Below are 22,635 nucleotides of genomic sequence, written 5' to 3'. Positions count from 1 at the left end.
ACGGTTTTAAGTAGTTTTATTGTATTTTTTTCTTGTCGAACAAATATTAGATATTTCAGAAAATTAATTATTTTATGTTTAATTTTCAGGTTGCATAACAAACGGATCTACACAGAAATTGTAGATAATGTTGTAAATATGACGTTTAATTCAACAATATTTAACAATAGTGAAGACAAAGGTTTATATAATAGTGAAGAATACAATGTATATGTTTACTTTGGACTTATATGTGCAGTGTTCTTTACGACGTTACTTTCTGCATTACTATTGTACAATTTTTTCATCGCTGCATCTTTGGAGCTGCATAAGAATATGTTCCGATGTATTATTCGAACTCCAATTTCATTTTTGGATAACAATCCTGTTGGTATGTAGAATAATAAATTCAGTTCTTTAATAAATTAAAGAATGCTCAACAAAACTAGAAAATGAAATGTTTTTCATAAGATACAAAAATATTTAATATATTTGCGTTGAGGTTTAGAGACACAAGTTAAATATTGTTTAGGAAAATGCATAGAATAAAAAATCTTATAATTGTAAATATATATTTATAATATTCCTTCAGGAATCGCGATAATTATGGTTGACACGTTCTAACACAGCACTTCCTACTAATATATACTATTTAGAAGATGTCAAAACTTGTACTGCATTTCATTTTCATAAGTATATTTACATAATAACAGCTTAAATATATTAATTTTCTCTAATTAAATATTTATTGCATATGTACATTTTCCAAAACTTCAGGCATGAAAAACCAAAAGCATGCTGATTGGTATATGCGATATCCTATAAATAATAATAATAACTCTCCCGTGGTCACCACCTGGTCGTGGTGGGAGAGCCCAGTAATTTTACTGAACCATAGAGCAATGTAAGCTGGAGCACAAGCTCCTGGTAAGGACGTTCATGCCAGTAAGGTCTATGGGGAGAAATGAAGCTAAGAGTGACCTTAACCACATTCCATGGAGATATTTATTATGGTAATAACCAGATCGAAGTGTGATATCGGCTCGGACGTCGCCCGAGTTAACAGGTCCGCGTTCGTGGGTTAGGCAGAGGCTCACGTTCGAAAAATAGGCCACAGTCTCCCTTGGTTACCAGTGGCGAAAGCAGCACTGGCCCAAGCATGGCTACTGCAATGCCTTCAACAGATGTGAGGAACCAACCTAGCCCTGGTGTTTCTGTGGCATTGCATCCACAGACCACAAAGGCTGGAAAACCACGCCAGCGGATGAAATGGACAATAGAAATGAATGAGTTTATCATCCGTACTTACTATACCATCACAAAACTCGAAACAAACATGACAGAATACAGACAACAACTACACCATAGATTCACACAACAATATCCTCACCTCACTGTGACCGAACAAAGGGTTGTTGATCAAAAAAGAACAATTATACACAACAACCTTATCCCACAAACAACACTTGAACTTATCAAACAACAGGTTGCTGATCAAATACACCAACAGACAGAAACATTTAACATTATTAATGAAGATCACGTAACCTGTCAGGATAATCCAGCAACAAGCATTGATAATAGCACACATACACCAACTACCACTACAGACACTTCCTTATCCACCACTGATAACATAGACATGGATTTAGTTAATACGCTCTCCCACAAAAAGAACACGAATACCAAAAGTCAACATATCAAAGGAAATAGGAAAAACACTAAATTATGTAAACACTCACTTACTACCACACTACATTCATTCAATTTCTACACTCTCAGACATTCATATGTAAAGCTTCGGAAATGGGTCTAGAATATGTGCAAAAAAGAAAAAGAAAATTTTTTAAAATAAAAACTAATAATTATAATAATTAAAATAATTTTATGTTGTAAAAAGAAACCGTCAAATGAAAAAAATAGGAAAAACGAGAAATGAATATTTTATGTCCATAAAAGGACATGTTTGTAGAAACTTCCGAGAAAGTCAGACTTCTCAGGTTGAAACAATAGGTGAATTTGAGTATTTGGATCGAACATCTTCGATAGGAATCGAATTTTCAGTCAGTGTTGACTCATCCCACGATCTCGGTTCCGATCTCGTTACAATTCGTAACGAGGGGGGACCAATTGGAGAGCAGGAACAAGTCGGCATTGACCTATCGGAATGTTCGATCTGAGACTCAAAAGAAACCTATAAATACCGTCAAAGAAAGGATGTGACGTTCTCTCTCAGTTATTAGTTCTTAGTTTTGGAGCGCTCCGCTCTTGGATATTGGCTGATGTTCAACAACGAAAAGTGGGTCGACGTTTTGGTATAGATTTTCGCCATCTCATCCCGGCAAGTATCGTACAAGTCCCACCGCCGGAAAATCATCCCTGATAATTGTGTTGTGCGCCCCGAGGCCCACGTTCTCCTCCTCATCTTAGCAAGAAGAACAGAATTGACCGTCGAATTGACTGAACATTTTTTACCCAGACTGATTCACTTGACGGATAGGCTTTGCGCCGAAGAAAAAGAGTAGTTGTAAGCGACATTTTTTATACTTAATAAAAGGCTTGCGATGGAAGACCTGTCTCCGTGAATTTTTCCTTCCCACACGACAGTGCTGACCGCTAGGTTGTCGTGACACTTTCTCCCATCTGGCTAACTTCACGCATAGATTAGTTTATGCTGGAGCAGTCACAGTAGTGTCACATCATGCACTGAAAATACAATCACGGACAGATACACACAAAACACAATTCTATCACAAGCCTGCCTGGCAGAAAATAGAAACACAAATAAACGACATTAGACAGCAACTAAGCAGACTGACACAATACACTAAAAACAACATAACATCATCCTAAATCCGCCACAGAAAGACCTGATTGACGTAGTTAACCTTCACTACAAACAAGTACAGTCACTGCGAGAGTTTTTCCATAGAAAACAAGAAACATCACAGTTACATAAAGCAATAACTCTAGCAAATTCAAATAACACACCATTAAATTTACACTCACAACATATGGACACGACACAATATATAAAAAGCATAGACACCATTTAAACAATCGTGGGCTCGAAAGGCACTCCATGACAGGCATCCGTACGACGTGGCCCAGGATTTTGTTGACAAAACTGCGTCAAACAGCTGGTTAGCTCGGGGATGCCTCTTTGGGGAGACGGAAGGATTCATGATTGCCATACAGGATCAGGTCATAAATACTAAAAACTACAGAAAACACATACTCAAAGATACAACACTCATGAATGACACATGCAGAAAATGTCACATCATGCCAAAAACTATACAACACATCACTTCTGGTTGCAAGCTCTTGGCACAGACAGATTATTTACATAGACACAATCAAGTAGCAAATATAATACACCGAGAACTTGCAAAGAAACACAAATTATTAGACATCCACAAACCATACTACAAGTATATTCCACAGACAGTATTGGAAAACAGCACGCACAAAATGTACTATGACAGAGCTATAATCATAGATAAAACAATTTACAACAACAGACCAGACATCGCACTCATTGACAAATACAATAAAATCGCATACATTGTAGACATAGCCATTCCAAACATTCACAATGTACAAAACACATTACCGAAAAAATCAGCAAGTACACAGAACTCGCCCAGGAAATAAGGCATCTGTGGAAGATAGATGGAGTGCTTATTGTACCTGTCGTTCTCTCCTATACAGGTGTGATACCACACACACTACACAAAAGCCTGGGAACCTGGGAACGTTACAATTGAATAGAAATACATACGTCACACTACAAAAGGCAAAATATTGAATACATGCCATATTGTTAAAAAATTCTTGAATACTGACACTGACACTGACACACTTATTTAATTTTAGTTTTGCTTTGGTTGCTATGCTTTGACTCTGGTCCGGCATAGTACACAGCCACCGGTGTCAACCGAGTATAACCCGCTACACCCAACATAATAATGATAATAAAATACATATATTTTACATAAGTTTTTAATTTAATTAAAATTTATAATCTAATATGTTCTAGGGAAAATTTTAAATCGGTTTTCCAAAGATGTCAATAACGTGGATGACCTGCTACCTAACTATATTCAAACTTCGTTGAAAGTAAGTTTATATAACTTTGCATATTTAAATTAACTAGTTTAGCAACAATTTATTTGGATTAGACGTGTAAAGCTAATTTGTGTTTACCCTCCGATTCACGTTTCGAAATATTTGCTAACATACTTGCAATTTCATCTCCAATAAGCAGAAAATAAACAAATCTATCGAGTATATATTACGTGAATAACTCTAACGATACCGAAGCGAACACTTGCTCTAATAAAAGACACAGAAAAGGCAAAAAAACTAGATATATATATATACGAAAGTGTTAATATTTACAAGTCATAAATATACACACGTGAAGCAATGTGGGAAAATAAAAAAGTAATATAAAGTAACAGAATAAATCACTCTCCAAATTGCTGCTTTCATCGGTTGTAAGTAAAGACGTTTATATCTCAGGACGTTTTCATTTTACGTATATAGAATTCTGTGAAAATTTAAAACATTCTAATTCAAAAAAGGTAAAAAATTCCTCTGACAAACTTGATTAATTCGGCAAATAAGCAAAACTGATAATGATTTCAGTCCTGATTCTAGTGTTAATTAATTTAACAAGTTATCGAATAATAAATTCGTTAATGTTGTAGTATAAGTAGTTGTTGGTAAGAAACTTCTAGATTACCTGTAATATTTGAATAATAATGGATTTCCTTTCAAATGCTAAAAGGGATAGTTACTATATCGTTTGATGTAATATTGATTAACATATAAATAGTAATAATTGAAATAATTTGTAACATACTAAAATGATAAATAAGTTTTTATTTATTAGCAATTAATATTGTTATATTCTAGGGATTCTTTCTGATCGCTGGCATGTGTGTTCTCCAAGCAATCCTTTGTCCTTATGTTCTATTATTGACATTTGTGCTTTCAATCTTGTTCTATGCTATGTGGACGATTTACAGCCGTGTGCTGAAAAGCATAAAACTTATGGAAGGAAAATGTAAGTGTATTGAATTCTTAATAGTTTACTGAATTTAACTGAATAACATAAAACTTTTTTACAACACATCACTTTATGTTTTGTGAACATACTATAGAGTCTGAATGCACTTAATTTTAACAATAGAAACATTTATTACCGAAACCAATTACGCAGAAATATTTTGTTATGAAAGACAACGTATCAACTTTTACTACACTCTCTATAAGACATATTGGCTTTTAACAGCAGAGCAAAGTTGTGCTAGAACAAACAGATAAAATAAGAGACTGAGCAAAATATAACGGAAAAGTTTTACATTCTACTTACAAAGGTATATGATAAAAATTTTTTGTCTTCAAAATCTGTAAGAAGAGATTAAGAAACTCGATCAACACCCCATTCAAAGATGCTGAGTTCGAGAACAAAACATTCAAAACATTTCATTTCAATAGCTAAAAGTTAGTTGAAAAATACTTGTACAAAGATATAACGTATCTACAATTGCAGAAAAGCTTTTACATATGACAGAACATTAATTTTGTAATTTCATAGCCAGAGAATTGTCTTTCTTATTTATAAAATTATGCCAGAATTCAGTCCATCATTGAACCTAAATAGCAAAATACTTGACACAAGGACAATAATTCATTGACCTGAATCAATTTTAAAAAATAATATAAATATTTTAATTAATATAAATATAAAATAACATAAACTTAATATAAATATAAAATTACAAATTTTCGGATTATTCATTGGATTATCCTTGTGTATGTATGAAACACTTATTGTCAGGTTAATTTTAATAAATTATTATTAAATTTATTAAAGTTTATTAGTAACTGCTTACTACAAGGGTCTCGTTCATATAGACAAACTACGTGATGGCCTAGGGCGCTTGAATTCGGAGGGAGCGGCATGGCGAATGTACTGTACATACATAAATTACAATAAATAATGAAAAAATAAATGTTTTTTTAATCACAATCCTGCTCTATGCTGTTTTATTAAGTATTTGAATAAAAATTACATACTCTATTTTCATTGGAGATTTATATCGTTGCGAACTTTTTTTAAATGGCGCGACGTCAAAGTCATTTGCTTAGGGCGCTGAGTTTGCTCGGGCGAGCACTTCTTACAAGAAAATGAAAAAAAAATAATGCTTTTGAATTGAGTAGAAAGTTTAAAGAAAAAGTGAACTTAGATCAAATTTCTAATTTAAAAGGTATTTTTGTTTTTTAAATAAAACATAATACAAAATATTAATGTAAATTTTTGTAAGTTTTTAAAAGCAAAGATAGTCAATGCTCAGATCACTCAGTCTGGTTCTTATTTTAGTAATGAAAATTCCTGCTACCGAGAATGCCCTTTTCGATTCAATTGATGTGGGTGGAATCGTCTTTAATGCATTTAAGACAAGATAAGTGTTACGTAATTTTTCACCTGTAGCGTCGAAGATTTTTAGTTCGTTTTCAATATGCGTTTCAGTATTTCTTTTGCTGTCTAGTGTTCTTGATTTGTCTTCTTCGGCTGCTATAATAGCGGCATTAAACTCACAGCCCTATAATTCGGCAGTTGGTTTGACTTTAACAATCAAATTTATGAAGGAAAACTTCATACTTGCATATTTCATATTCGTTTGTATCCTGGCCCAACTTGTACAATCTAGCATTATGCATTTATTGAAGGTACTGGGCATAGTTAAAATCTACGACAGCATTAGCGCAATTATTCAAGATGATATAGGTTCTGACAAGTACAGAATTTTATCCTGTCATGAATAGGCTACATATTGATTATTGACAATCTGTTACATGCCATAACAAGGAAAAATTTAAAAAAGTAATCAGCAGGCTTAAAATTAATAAATACAAATGTATTCTGACAGTTTATGAGTTAATTATACTTTCTATTTCAAAATTTACTTAACCGTATCACAAAAGAAGAAAACGGTGGACTTTTAAGAAATTAACCGGAATTTTTGGGATATTTCCCGCGTTAAAAAACAGCTGGGATCCCGTTAGAGCCGATACTCAACCTGCGGCCCGCTGAGCTTTTGTGAGTGGCCCGGACGTGACCCGTAAATAATGCAGTCAAAATATAAATTTTGAAATTTTTGCGACAAAAAATAGATTCGGTCACTTCGACCACACCGCTAAGTCCCTGTTATCCTTTCTGTAGAAAAATGTGCTCAAAGTTTACGTTGTTTGCATCAAGGTATCTGCGTGAAACGTCATACTCAAAAAATGAAATATGCAAAGAACACATATATAGAAATCGGCTTACTGATTCACACCTGAATGCCGTTTTACGAGTAGCATGCAGCAGTTACAAGCCTAATTTAAATGAAATTGTGAAAAAATGTTCGCAATATCAACAGGGTATCAACGTCACACTAAATTTCTAGGGTGAGTGAGAAATTATAAAAGTTTTTTTATTATAATCGTTATGTTGCGGCCCGCGTGTAATAGCTATCATGTGTATGTGGCCCGAAAAAATAAAGGTTGAGTAACACTGCGTTAGAGAAACCCTATAGGATACTGTGGGAGACAAATTGCATCTAGTCTAACTCGAACAAGAACTCTTCAGCAGTTCCAATAAGCGCTTGATCGTAAATGCAGTTTTTTGTTCACAGAGCTTATTAAAAAGAATAATATAATAAGCAGTTACTGTGCAACACGTGCATGCAAAAAACCATCATATAATTTATTGCACATTTTTTCTGCCAAAAATTTAAAACCCTGCTTAGAAGTTTGTTTTGTTTTCGGCTTGACAAAATTTAGAAATGCAGCTTTTGTTTTTCAAATGCTTTTTTTTTCACAAAGACTACAATGTACTGTTTGTGTTATGTTAAATGCAATTGTGATCGGTTTCTTCTGAAACATATGATTATATATAAATGTATAATGAATGCACGCGTTTATATAATATATAGTTTTTTACATACGAAATTATGATATTTATATTAATTCATTTAAGGATTATTTTAGAAGTTAAAAAGGTAAATATTAAAATGTTTGCCTGTCGGTTTTATATTTTTTTAAAGATGAAAATTGCTTTTCATTTGCTTTATTAAATACAATACATTGTTATCTTTAATAAGATTTTGCTTAAATAATTATATTTTATATAGAATTTCTTTTAACAGCAAGAAGTCCGGTATTTTCTCATCTCAGTGTATCTCTTTATGGACTGACAACAATTAGAGCATTTAAAGCTGAAAATAAATTTATTTCCACCTTTAATGAATATCAAGATAAACACACTGCAACGTGGATCATTTACATTGCATTAAGTCAATGCGTTTGGATATATGGTAACATCATTTGTTACATAAATGTAGTTATTACTGTTATTATTTTTTGTTTATCGATTTATTCAGGTGAGTATATACATTTAGTTGTGTATAGTGTATAAGACATGTAATCTTGAATTTATAATCGCAACTTTAGATGATGCAGGAAGCCAAATTGGACTTGTTATGAACTATGGAGTATTATTTATAGTGTATTTTCCAGGCGTTATTAAACATACATCTGAAGTGAATTTTCAGGTAATATATGTACAGCTATCCCAATAATGTTGTGAGGACCGGAAGCCCCCTGTTCTCCCCCTTTAAATTTTAAGATTAAATAATTATCGAAGTTTAATTTATATTGTTTTATAAAATATTATATAATTTTTATCTATGATAAAACATACATTTGGTGAAAGGAAGACGTTTCCGTTTAGAACTTCCTTGCAAATGTTAACGGAACTTTCTCAGGCACCAATTCATCCCCCTCACCATTGTTAAACTTAATTATTACCAAGAGATTTACTTTAGAAAACCCTTTTGTTTATTTTAGCGTATGGGGATTTAACTGTATTATTTGAAATTTGTTAATGTTTAAGAAAATATAAAATTTATTAAATGAAGTAATTGATTTTAGAAAGGAGAGGATTTCACCCCCTTTCATAACAAAGGAAATAGAGTTCCGTTTTTAAGATCTTTATCGTTAACAAAAACGGGTGGACGTCAAGTGTCTTACCCCCCTGATTTACCACCATTATGATGTAATATTGAAAGATTTTGATTGCATAAGGCAATAGAATATTATCGAAATTCACGCCGAAATCGGGGAGTTTCCCAGAAGTTCTCGTAGTAAGAACCATAGAGAAAAGGGGTCTCAAATAAATAGTCGAGAGACCGATAAAAGCTTTCGATGATAAAGCAAGTAAGGGTCCTCCAATATAGATAGAAGCTCATGCATAAAGTGGAAGATAAATGCTTAATATTATGTGCCAAATAGAAATCATCTAGATTCATCATTAATAAGGTATTATGATCCTAGAATATTGTTGTAAACTCTCTCTCTCTCGGTGATAGGAAATAGATTAAGATAGATATAGATCCGATCGAATGTTACAAATATCCTTTATATTCATTATTATTTGTTAAATTAATATATTATTGTTATTGTTTAAAAGGTTGTTCTCTGACTCAAATTTTTAGTAGGTTTTTCCAAAACAGCGGTTTCCCAACCGGTGGTCCGCGGACCACCAGTGGTCCGCAAGAGCTAAAATATGGTCCGCGAAAGATTTAAAACTTTTATTCAATTTAAATTATTATTCCCACATTGATACAAACTGAATTTAAATTTTACTAAAAATGTTGTTTTCTATTATAATAGTACTGTTAAAGCACGTTACTCTTGAGTTTAACGATTACTTATGTTAAAAGTTTTGATTAAAGTTTATTTTTAGATTGACACAGTTTATTTTTTATTTTTCTTAAACCTTGTGGTCCCTGCTAACAACAATGAAATCAATGTGGTACCTGGTCAAAAAAAGGTTGGGAACCGCTGTTCCAAAACTTACGTCCCTTCCCCTCGTTATTCCGCGAGGTTTAACCCTTTCCATGCGGAAAACCTTTAGCATTAAGTAAATAGGTGGAATTCGTTATGCGGCGCATTTTTGCGTTTTTTGGGTAATTTTTTTAAATCGCGATATTTCGCTTCAATATCGCGCTATATTCAATCTGTTTTTTTGTGTTTGATTAAAAACATGTTACAGTTTACGATTGTATAATTTTTAGTTTTATACATATTTAAAGTAATATGAAGTTTACGAACAAATTTGAAGGTTACGAACAAAAAAAAAAAAATTAATTTACAGAGAATCGCTGAACTTTGTACATCTGTTAGATAGAAACATCTGTCCTCTATTAAACAAAACAAACCGCAGCTTTCTACCTAGAGCGGGGGAGAAGTTATTGCCATTATTCACACTATGTCTCTAATTACTTAGCTGGGAGAGTAGTCGATTGTTATCGTGAAGCGACACTGATTAGTCAGCTGTACGACTGTGTCAGTCGTAGAGCTTTGCTCTTACTTTTGTAAGATAATTAAATGTATTCAAAATATATATGAATTCATTTGACAAAAATTTTAAAGCCAAATTAACAGCGCGAACACCTTTCATAGACTTACTATAGGAAGGTAGAGTTTCCCGGGAATATTTATCGCTAGATAGTTTTAAAAACATATTTACTCGTTTAAATATTGTCGAATTAGCTGATTTAATGTCAAAGTGCATTAAATTAGTTAATTAGAATTAAAAATCGATTTAAAAAGCGAATTTACAGTGATTGTTTACATTTTACTTATAAGGTGGAAGGCGAGGCTTTTCGCGGCAATTTTTTCGTTTCATAAGTCTGTGATTAGTTAAAGTAACGTCAACAAAGACAGAAGAGACTCAATAAAACTGTAGAAGGAGTTTCCCTTTGATTGTTTTTAGCCAACTGTGTAGTTAACTGCGAAGATTTACTGTAGAATAGTAGGGGATGTATTTACCAAAATATTTATGGCCCAGGGGTGGTAACAAAACGTTTATTGGCTTAAACAAAGTCAATCGACATACAGAAAAGCGAATCAAAGCTAAGATCTCTGGAAAACTCGAATATAACGCAAATTAATCAAAGTTTTTGATTAATTTTTTAATTTGGACCGACCGGTCCGTTTCTCATCACCGATAAACGAAGAAGTCACGTGATACGGACCGATCGGTACCTAACCTCATGGAAAGGGTTAAAGCGCATTAACCCGCTTAAAAACTGGTTAATTGGTGTCAGGAAAAATCGTCATCCAGGGGTTTTTGCAAACACTGGAAAAAATATAATAACTCAAGGAAGCCATCCTGTACTTCCGAGTAACTGTTTAACAACAGGGTCCGTAAGCGGTGAACAGGTTTTACTTAACGTGTCTAGCACCCTGGCTAACCTCACAATGTATTCATTGTTAAACTTTCTGTCAAGCCCACTTTTAATATAGAAATGCCGATTATTTTTTCCTGTCTCATCTGAGAAGTTACATGAGAAGGAGTCCTTTCTCGGATCTATCATTCTTGCATTATGACTGGAACTCATATACTGAAGGCTGAAGTCGTCCAGATGTGACGTAATTATGCACAACAGCATTAACGTAGCTTACAATTAATGAATGCAACTGCACATTTTTTCTCAGATGCCGCAGTAATTGAAACTATTATTGGTTTATATACGAATATTATATCAATTTTGGTTAGGTGTATGAAATTAATTTTAATTAGATTGATTGTACGTTATAATTAGTAATGTATATTTTTCATTGTAGCGAAAAGAAAGTCACTTAGTTGTTCCTTAACATATTTGTACTAATTTCATTTGTGTTCAGGTTACAAAATCCGTGTAAACTGTTGTGACGATATCAATAAAATTGAATTTTTAGTAAATAATTATTTCATAATTGCATTAAAACTCCTAATTACAAAAATATGAATTAAAATTACTAAAATATATCAAATTTAAAGTCACAAGTAACAAACATTTTTACTATTGTTACTTTATATTTTACTAAATTACACTTTGTTCTACATAATGTTAGCAAAGAATTTTCTAGATAAAAGATAAAACAACTAAATACGGTTTATGTAACCATGTATCTTCATACAAAAATATTTCTGTCATTAGTCTTATGAAATTTTACATATGTATTATAACTGTAGCTAAAATATATTGTTACTTGAATAAGTTTTATGCATTGTGTTGCTTCATAAGAAATCAATTTTCCAGATGAATTCTGTAAAACGTATACTGAACTACAACAAACTAAAATCAGAAGCATCTTACGAAAGTTCCCCTGATAAACAACCATCTTCGGATTGGCCACAAAAAGGAGAAATTTATTTTGATAACGTTTCTTTACAATACTCCAAGGATAAAAATATTGTTTTGAAGAATTTAACATTTCGTATTCATTCAGGAGAAAAGGTAAAATATTCTCGAAAGCCAATAAGTGTTGCTAAAAATCACTGTCATAAATTATTTCTAACATTTATTAATTGCAGATTGGAATTGTTGGGAGAACAGGAGCAGGAAAAAGTTCTATAATTGCTTCGTTATTTCGCATGACAGAGCCCACGGGAACAATAACCATCGACGGAATTGATACCAAAGATATTGGTCTTCGGGATCTACGTAGTAAAATATCCATCATTCCTCAAGTACGAATATATAAGAATTAATTTGATGAAAATACTTTTCATTAAAAAATTTTTTAAATATATTTTTCTAAAAATATTCTTTCTTTGATTCCTTATGTTAAAATTTAACCTTTTTAAGTAAGATAAAATACAAAATGTAATGTTATATTTTACAAGTGATGTCGAAACGGTAAAATTTTTTGCAGGTTATGGCAGCAACAACTTGACACAACAGCATCTTAGCAAGAAAATCGCACTGTTGAAAAATTAACGTGTTCGCATAATGGAATAGAATTGAAATTGGTCATACAATAAGGAATCTCAAAAAATATAATAAATAATATGCAGTGATATCTCGGTTTTCGTCGATAATCCATTCGAAAACAATCGGCGAAATCCGAAACAGACGAAAACCGGGGCAATTATTTCCATATGAATCAATGTTAATCCAATTAGTTCGTTCTAGACACTCCAAAATACTTACAAAAACACATTTTATAGAGAATTAATAGTGTTAAATACTAAAAGCAATAAGAAATTAACATGAAAAACTAATTAGTATAAAGATAAAAGCATTAAGATTGAAAATAAGATAATTAGCATTAAGATGAAAGCAATGGAATTGTGCGGCTACACGCGCGTTGTAATATCTTGTTTTGTAGAAGCTAGTTAGAGACGAGCTTCTAGCTATATCGCCCCGTGGCAAAGTATGACGTAATTGTCACATAATAGTAGTAGTATGCGTTTTTGATGTTCGTATCGAGGGGAATAATGCTTTCCAGGAAATCCGTTTAAGGGTAACTGGCCCCTATTCAGGCGTTTCAGACGTGGAGAAAACCCGGAAAACTTCACGTGGCCAAGCCCGCCCAGGCGAAGTGCGAACCTACGACCGAACTCCCAGTGTTCAGGAAATGGAACCGTTGGCCAATGGTGAGCCGTCGCGGGGTAATATTCACACAACGAGAAATAACACCTCACTGCGCCGGATAACGCGTGGGTCGCCCTTGGTTTTTGCAAAATCCGAGGCAATCGAGTAAAACCGAGACAAATTTTTCGCGAAAAAAATCGACGAAAACCGAAGTCAACGAAAATCGAGGTATTACTGTAATTGAAAAGACATACTCATTTGACTTTGATAATTTGACGTATCAATCTAATTAGGTGTAAAGCTTGAAGTTCACTACAAGTCATTCAAATTCACTATGTTGCATGGCATCCGTGGCGCTAAGTTAGCGCTGGATTAAGCCTCTAGCGGGGCCTAGACAAAATTTAAATTGGGGCCCCATTTAAATAAGTTGTTTCTAAACAAATCTTATATAATGTGACAGCATAGCTAGCATGGGTGACACCCGGTGCGTATATCGTGGTGTCACCCCAAGTCACACCGTAGTGTCACCCTTTTTAACTCTTGTATAAAACACTATTGAATTGTAATATCTTCGCACTCGAGCAACTTGAACGCTACATCGAATATGCGATGTCGCGAAGTATAAGTTAGGATTTAGAAAATAAATCATAACCATACATGAGTACTACCACGAGAGGCGGCCCTAGGAATATTTCTGAATGGTGCGAGAGATCTCGTGGCGTACATTATTTCTGACGCTCGGGTGGCTGTTGACCTTTTTTTTTTTTTTTTTGTTTTTTTTAACCCAATGGCGAGTCGAGCGGAACTTAGTAAGAATTGTTACATACAGCCTTTTCTATCCTATCGAATTTCTTCCATAATTTTTAACTCGTTTTGAAACAGAGAAATCTTCTGCACTGAAGCCGGGCCCCTCCGAATTACAGGCCCTAGACATTTGCCTACTTTGCCTATTCGATAATCCGGCCCTGCCGCTAACCTATGCTATATACGAAAACAAGAACCCCAATGTAAACTATACGCATGGCATCTTTTTCTTATTGAAAATGCGAGAAAATTGGTATTCATTGTTTTCAAAGTATTAAAAAAAGATTCAAAAAAATTCAGTACCGAGGAAAAGTTGCATGATTCCATGCGATTTCATAAAACTAGCAAAACATTAATGTGTGATGGATGTTTTTGTGTGACGTGACAATTGTAAAATAAATTCCTCTACGTTTACTGAAATTTACGGGAATGTTAACTACAAAAATCAACAATTGCCGTGCGAATATTTAATGTATCAAAGTTTGTTTTTCGACATGTTCTAAACACCATAATCTTTGAACTGATTAAAGAGCATGTGAACAAATCGTAAGCATGCAGCTGCATGAACAGATAGAAAATGATCATCGATCTCTGCAAAACACGAATCGCGCATAACTTATTAATAATTGCAAAGTACAAAAGCATTTTGTTATCCGTCATTTTTCCTAAACGAGCACGGCTGTTGTCCCATCGCTGCAGAATTAACAAACCTTAATTTTATTACAAGTTAAATAGCAAGTTGAATTTAAAAAATATATTCTGGTATATGAATTGACTAATTTGCTTGCAATGAATTTGAAATTATGATAATTCAAACTACCCAAAATATATTAATAAAATAAGTGAAAAGCGTTAAATACAATGTTGATATTTTACTGAAGGTAGATAAATCGCACATCTTTTAAAAGAATTAATAAAATTTAATATTTACCACTATCGTAATCATAATACAAACAATCTCATAAAAAATTGTAAAACGAATAAAATAGCATGTGTTTTTTCAGGATCCAATGTTATTTACCGGTCCACTTTGAAGAAATATCGATCCTTTCAACGAATATTTAGATGATATTCTATGGCAAGCTATAGAAGAGGTAAGAAACGAACCACTGTTTTCATCTACTCCCTTATATGTCTGTTTAATTTCTTTTTAACTGCTAAACATAATTATATTTTTTTATTTTAAAACGACTCAACTAAAGGTGCAATTAAAAGAAGTTATCAGTACGTTGCCTGGAGGATTGGATGCACATTTATCAGAAGGAGGACGAAATTTCAGCGTAGGAGAAAGACAGTTAATTTGTCTTGCCAGAACGATTCTTCGCCAGAATAAAATCCTGGTCATGGATGAAGCAACATCAAATATAGATAAAAAGTAAGATTAGAACAAATTATAAAAATTATTTAGTTATAATTGCCTGGACAAATCCCTGACTACTGGGATAAAGTTCGCACTTTCTTTTCCGAGTTTAAAAAAAATCACACGTTAGATTTTGATGATTTAGGTGTCAGAATTTTTAGTAGAACGCTGGCATGTGTATAAAGTATCTTTTTGGAAACTTTAATTAATTGTCAGATAAGATATAATCAAAAAACGCTTAATTTTGACGTTTAATAACAAAAAGATATTTTGACATTTTTGGGTGGTTGTTTGAAATGTAAAGACAGACTGGACATTTGCTTCATATCGTTGTAGAGAGTGGTGAATTCCGGTTGAACAATGAAAAGATTATTCGAGTTAAAAGTAATTTTTCTTTGAACTCGGATTTATGGTGCTTCATTTCTTTATTACACAAGTTGATATTTTAATTTAAGTTTTTTATAACGTTCACTTGTCATTAAACATTACTCTGTTAATAATTTTGACTAAATAATTAATGAAAAAATAATTCTAATATTTAAGAAAATTCTTTATAAGAAACTCTTAAACACTTGCCGCTGAAAATGATAAAATAATTCGACGATACTCAGTTTAAAATAAATTTACTTACTGTAAAAATGCGAATACAGGAAAACCTGTGGAAGCCAGAATCGCATGGTACTGAATATTTTTTCGGTTTCGCAAGTTCCGTTTTAAACAGATTTTTTAACATAAAATCTTTGTTTCGAAGAATTTTTTCCGTTTTATTCAAGTGTCGGTTTTGACAGGTTTCTCCGTACATGGATTTTTATAGTAAATGCATGTTTTTATTACAATATTAAATTCTGAATAAAAATTATCTTCTTCATACAAAATAATTGTACTTAAAATATTTTAGTTTATTGACAAGAGTATGTCTTGTTTATAAAATCGTACTGCCCTCTGTCTTATCAGCTTAGACATACGAAGAAGTACATGTCAAGAGTTTAAATTTGGAACAGATTATTGGGTGCCAAAATCATGCGCGCATAAAAAAAACGGACTTCTAGGCATTCATGGGACCGAGAACCGAAACACAATAAAATACAAAATGGCGACAAACTCTACAAACAGGCAGTAGTGCGAGATTTGCGCATGCGTTGCTCATTGGTAAGTTGGAAATACGAATATTGTGAAATCGAATTTTGACAAACGAATATTTGAAAAAAACCTATTTACCTGTCCCGTGTTATTTCCTACATATTTCTGGTCGCCACGTGCTAACCTCGACCGATTGACCGGAGATATCTCATTTCATCATGGAACATTTTGAAATTAGATGGCAAGTCGTTATTTTATATTAAAACTAACTTCCGAAATAGAATTATTTTTTTCTTTTTACGGTTATTAATATATATATATATAGTTTGTGCAAAATGAAAAAAAATTATTGCGAACGATACAATCGCCATCGTTATTTTTTTCAAAAACGAGAAATTTTCGCGTTGACAAAAATTCAACCTGGGGCGTCAAACAACGGAGAGAAATTTCAACATTCGATAGATTAATTTCAATGAATATGCATCGTGGAATAGGGGAAAAAAGTGATCACGTGACATAGGTGTCGCGCCTATCGATACGGTTGTAAACAAGCTGTTCCGTTCGAAGGATAGCTTACTTTATAATAATGGAAGAACGAAAATATTTTTTAGGAAGGTTAACAACGGTACAATTAAAGGAAGAATTAAAAAAGTACAATGCCAAGTTAGCTGGTAGAAAAGCCGATTTAATAGAAAGGTAAGTTAAAATAATCTACATCTATATTTTTATCGTTAATTATTACATTTATAATTTCAAGTCCTTATAACTATTACATGATGAGGTAACTTACCAGTATATGAAAGTTTTAAGGATAAGATTTCACAAAATGCACATTTTTCGTCGATAAAAACATTTAAAGATCAGTAAAGTTGTCATTGATTCTTTTCACATTTGCCTAACCAAAACATAAGGTCAAAACTTTAAAATGAAGTTTTTTCCTCTTGGAATATGGTCATGTACTGAACCTGATATATTATAACCAATTTATACCAGTATCTGAAATGTTAACTGTACCAATAGGTTATCACTGTAATTTAGAACAACAATCAACACAAACAAAACTACTTTCTATGAAGTTCTAAGACAATATAAGAGATATATATCTGAATCTTTTACCAAGAGAAAACAATTTTTGGAGTAATTAAAATAAATATAATCAAAATGTCTTTTTTATTGGTCACAAGTCTTCTTACTTGTTTCAATAATTTAATGCAATAAGACTAATTTCTTTACCAATAAACTTTTTGTACAAGTGAATTTTTTCCCATTTTCTTTTACTAAATTTGGCATACACTATATATATGCCATATTTAGGTGCTTGTCAATACTGTTCAGTTACCTTATACTGTTTATTTTTATATTATATGTAATATATTAAGGTAAGAATATAATATATAATAATAATTTTTGCCTTTCCTGTCAATGTGACAGAAAAAACTGAATAAAATATTGGTGATCATATGTTAACTAGTTATTAAACTTGTTTACAATAATTTTCAGGTTACTGGCATATGAGAGGAATCAGGAAACTCATAATTTTTCTATATCCTGTGATAGCTCTCCTGAACTCAAACTTCCTGATTCATCTGAATATAAGGATCTCTCTCCAAGTTTACAAATACCAGTTTTGACTATAGATACAATTGATGCCTACATGGAGATGTCAGATCAAAGAATGCCACTGTCTGCTGTGCAGATGTATTTTAATGAATTCTTATTAACAATAAGAGGAACAAAAGAAAAAAAATTTTCATATTTTAAAGGTAATGTAAAATCTGAATTAACCAAGGGGAACACATATTATACAGATTTAGTAATTACAGATGATGGGGATATAGAAAATGCAATATGTGAATGTACAGCAGGTAAAGGGCCTAAAGCATATTGCAAACATGTATGTGTAACACTATTGGCAATAGAAGAATACGGAAGAACAGGCAATTATAAGTGTCACAAAACATGCACTCAGGTTCTGCAAACATTCCATCAGCCTACCCGCCAACATAAAGGTTCCCCAATTAAGGCTAGTGAGCTTCCATTTCATTTATTTAAGAAGAGAGGAATGAAAAGGAAACGATTGGAAGACATGAAATTTGACCCCAGACCATCTGGCAGTTCAATCTCTGATTATACAAACTTTGTTATTAATTTGGCAATGAACATGCAAAGTGGTTGTGCAATACCGATATTACAATTAAGGCAACCAGCAAACATGAGGGCTTTAGAGTCAGATCATGATTATTGCAAAAGCACAATGTCCGAAATGTTTTTAAAAGCTTTACATGTAACTGAAGCAAGTAGGGAGTACATAGAACATTTGGAAAAAGAGACCCGATTACAACGAAAAAGTGCAGTTTGGAAGAAGGAACATTTGTTGCGTTTGACATCTTCAAACTTTGCGCAGAGTTTGTAAATTACAAATCAGCAGACAGACTAAAATTGTGTGACTCGTTACTGTCAAGTAGGCCAATAAAAAGTAAGGCAATTTCTCATGGCTTAAGGTATGAAAAAGAAGCAATTGAAGCATATTCTTCTTTTGAAAATACTCCTGTGAAAGAATGTGGCATGTTTCTTCATCCAAAATACCCATTCTTAGCTGCAAGTCCAGATGGGCTTGTGGATGATGATAAAATATTAGAAGTTAAATGTCCTTACTCCAGTTTTAAACTTCCTGTGAATGTGCAAAATGTACCATATTTGGAATGTACTGATGACAAAATTACTTTAAAACGGAATCATGATTATTTTTATCAAATCCAAGGTCAATTAGCAGTGACAAATAGACAAGTTGCTCACCTGTTTATTTACACAAAAAGTGACTTCAAAGTTTTTATCATTCCAAGAGATGATAAATTTATTGCAGACATGACTGAAACACTAATTATGTTTTTCCATGAGTATTTTAAGCCAGCTCTTTTAAAAAAGATGTTCTATAAACATTAAGTTTATAAAATAATTGAGCTAATTGTTATTTTTATTTTACAATTTGAGTTTATGTAAAATTTTTGTAGATGGTGAATTTTTTAAATAATAAAAAAAGATTTTGTTTTAAAAATTAAAATTTTTTATTTGCTTACAAATTTACAAACATTTATTCAACTATAGTACAAATTTTAAAACCACTATATTACTTTGAATTGAAGTTCCATAATGAAGACCTTACTGTGTATGCTAGTATACATTCTTAATCTTAGAATTTATAAGCAGACAAAAATTTAAAAATACTATAAATGGAAAACTTAAATTAGGCTAGAGTCTAGAATGAAAAAAACATTATATACAGAATTAATAGAGCTAGACTAACAGTGAAACAAATTAAGCATCTCTGCCAACAATGCATGGTCTAAAATTGCATAACATAAAACATATAAATATAATTTCACTGCCAAGTTTGGTTACTGTCGGATGCATGTGTTGCCTCAAAATCTTGAATGTACGAGCCATTCCTATAATACGTTCAATATGTATTCTTTTACTAGATATTTTTCTGTCTCGAGATGATAAACTGCTGCTCAGCTGTGCTTTTCCTCTCATAAAAGTGGGTGTATTTACTACAACATCTTTAGTAATTAGCAAGTCCTGAATGTTAAAACCTCTATCAGCCATTACACAGTCTTTTGCCTCTGTTATTTTACACAGTGAAGACCTTTCTGCAATCTGTCGATCACTTGCAGAACCACCATAGGCTTCTGAAACAAAACTTACTAGACCACCTGGTGTGCAACCTACAACTGCTTTTAATGTGTTGTCATTTTTATATGACGACCATGTAGCCTGCTGTGCAACAGGATTTTTTGGTTTGCTTATTTTGCATTCTAGAGAATCAGTGATAACTCTAGTATTTGGAAATTTCATTTTAAAATCTCTAGGCATGTATGTATCAACAAGAGATCTTTCACTCCATATATCCAACTCTTGCCATTGTAAATACATGAAATTGATCCAAGTAATGAAAACGTTTCGTACTGTTTCTTCAGATACACTAAACATCCTACTCAACTCAAAATTTGCTGTATTCAATCTTAATTTTATTAAAGTCAAGAACAACTGGTTTGGCACTGCAAGTGTTACAACCTGAAACTTGTAATATTTTAAGCTGTATGCTGCTGGTCCCAAACTTTGTAGTACAAAATTGAAAGAATTGTAGTTCTCTAACCCAGTATAGTAATGTATAGCATTGTTGTCAAACTCAAATCTTTGAACTGACATTGGGACTTCAAAAGTATGGGTCTGTGTAGTTACACAGACCATAGTGCTTGCCACATTATTTTCAATAAGACAAGTAGCCTTTTCCTCCTCCTCATCTATTATTACTTCTCCTCCTATTTCTAATGTACCAGTATCCATTATATAGCATGCATCATGATTATCTTGAACTTTGCGTTCACGGTTTTCTCTTCTTGCTCGTCTGCTCGCAACCGAAGGTGCCTCTTTTTTAGACCAAAGAAATACATTTGGTACAGCATCAGCCTTCAGTTGTCTCTTTGCTGGGATGTTTCCTAATAAAGTAAAATAAATCTATTTATTTTTCATTTAGTATAAAGAATTAACAATTAAATCCATGATACTATATATATTTTTTATCCTTTGTTAACTTAGCATTAATGCTATGTAAGTGCTCAAAACTAGCCTCTACTGTTAGGGCTTATCACGCCTAGATATTATAACTAAACAGAGACTTTTGATGTAAACATCAAGTATTTTTCAAGCGAGGTGTTTGAAGCTTCTTAATTGCTAATAGCTTGAAAAAAATATTGTACAGTTATTATAATTCTTTAAATAATGTGCTTACCAAAGATATTAATCTCCTTATACTGATCAGGTGTGAAGTGATTTTTACACACGAGACTGGATGAAGTTGGTTTCCAATTTGCTTTTTTAACGGCGTGAATCCATTTCTTTCGCAATGCTGGATTTTTTGGAAACTTGTGACCACCACTATTAGAACAATGTGGTACACAGCACCACGTACTTGGCATTTTTGAAACTTAAAATATTTATTAGATTTTCGTTTAAAGAAAAAACAAATGGTACTTTACAACCGACAACGTATCGCTTAGTCTGTTTACGACCTCATCGATACTAGCGCCGCGTGCGGAGTAGATTTCACTTTTTTCCCCTATTAGTACTAAGTTAAAAATCCGGTATCAATATGACTAAGTTTTTTGGCAAAAATCGGCGATTTTCAGTCTAACTGCGAAATCGTCAGTTTCCCATGTGCTCAGTGGTGATATTCGAAATATTTAACAAGGGGTTCTCTAGCAGAAAAATTTTCCCTGACAATCACCGACAAACGAAATGGAAGTTTTAGCTAGAAATAAATACAATACCTTTTCTTCCGATATATCTAACAATCAGTGGCGTATTTGGCGTAACGAGCCCTGGATGAAGACCAAAGAACAATAGTATTTTAGTGCTGTCGACCTTTTTTTTGGCAGAGAAATTTTTCACCGCGAAATGGTACACCTCGTAATAGACAGATATCATCATCTCGAGATACATTATCCTTTTTCTTTCGCTGTCCATAGCCAGACACGTGTTCCACAGCCATCTTGTATTATCTCGCGCGCGTGACATTCTGGGATCTCTCTTATGACTGGATCTACTCTAAAGAACGCTCTTGAATCGATCACGATTAAACCTCGTTTCGGTCGAGATTGAAACGGTCCAGAGAGATCGCACCAAGACATAGTCCCCGACCTTGCTCACAATCTAGATTGAAATGCTCGGTGCAAACGGAGTATAAGGCCCTAGTTTAATAGTATTACAGAGTATAATACGTATATTTTAATATATTTTTAAAAAAAACAAACCCATTGAGAAATGTTCCGTGTGTTTAACAAGGTTCGGAAAACTGAAAATTTTAACAACGGGTTCGGCCAAACCTGTGCGAACCCGCTGAGTATCACCATTGCATGTGCTTCGTGCAAAAATGTCTATAAAACAGTCAATTGAGTTTAAAATTGATTCCATATTTAAGAAATTAGG

The 22,635-nt window shown here is 32.9% G+C and overlaps 2 protein-coding genes across 2 annotated transcripts in view; one reads left to right on the top strand and one right to left on the bottom strand.

The window, feature by feature from the left end:
* LOC136973122 (ATP-binding cassette sub-family C member 4-like) overlaps positions 1 to 15,581 on the top strand; it is an 86,801-nt gene extending 71,220 nt beyond the window's left edge. The window contains exons 17-25 of the mRNA XM_067267824.1: positions 90 to 370; positions 4,022 to 4,101; positions 4,903 to 5,053; positions 8,184 to 8,417; positions 8,488 to 8,588; positions 12,126 to 12,323; positions 12,401 to 12,556; positions 15,212 to 15,301; positions 15,410 to 15,581. Of these exons, the coding sequence (XP_067123925.1) occupies positions 90 to 370; positions 4,022 to 4,101; positions 4,903 to 5,053; positions 8,184 to 8,417; positions 8,488 to 8,588; positions 12,126 to 12,323; positions 12,401 to 12,556; positions 15,212 to 15,241 (1,231 nt within the window). The 3' untranslated portion in view covers positions 15,242 to 15,301; positions 15,410 to 15,581. The remainder of the gene's footprint in view (positions 1 to 89; positions 371 to 4,021; positions 4,102 to 4,902; positions 5,054 to 8,183; positions 8,418 to 8,487; positions 8,589 to 12,125; positions 12,324 to 12,400; positions 12,557 to 15,211; positions 15,302 to 15,409) is intronic.
* A 4,329-nt stretch (positions 15,582 to 19,910) lies between these two features.
* Positions 19,911 to 21,626, bottom strand: LOC136973118 (uncharacterized). The gene is made up of 2 exons (XM_067267819.1): positions 21,440 to 21,626; positions 19,911 to 21,146 (listed from the first exon to the last, which is right to left on the bottom strand). The coding sequence occupies exons 1-2, from the start codon at positions 21,624 to 21,626 to the stop codon at positions 19,963 to 19,965; spliced, it is 1,371 nt and encodes a 456-aa protein (XP_067123920.1). The 3' UTR covers positions 19,911 to 19,962.
* Between the last annotated feature and the right edge of the window lie 1,009 nt (positions 21,627 to 22,635).

Source organism: Centruroides vittatus, unplaced genomic scaffold (genome assembly GCF_030686945.1).
Source record: "Centruroides vittatus isolate TY-2023 unplaced genomic scaffold, ASM3068694v2 contig_3088, whole genome shotgun sequence".
Lineage (NCBI taxonomy): Eukaryota > Metazoa > Arthropoda > Arachnida > Scorpiones > Buthidae > Centruroides > Centruroides vittatus.
The sequence above is the reverse complement of the archived record's forward strand: the minus strand, read 5'-3'. Positions and strand labels throughout refer to the sequence as shown.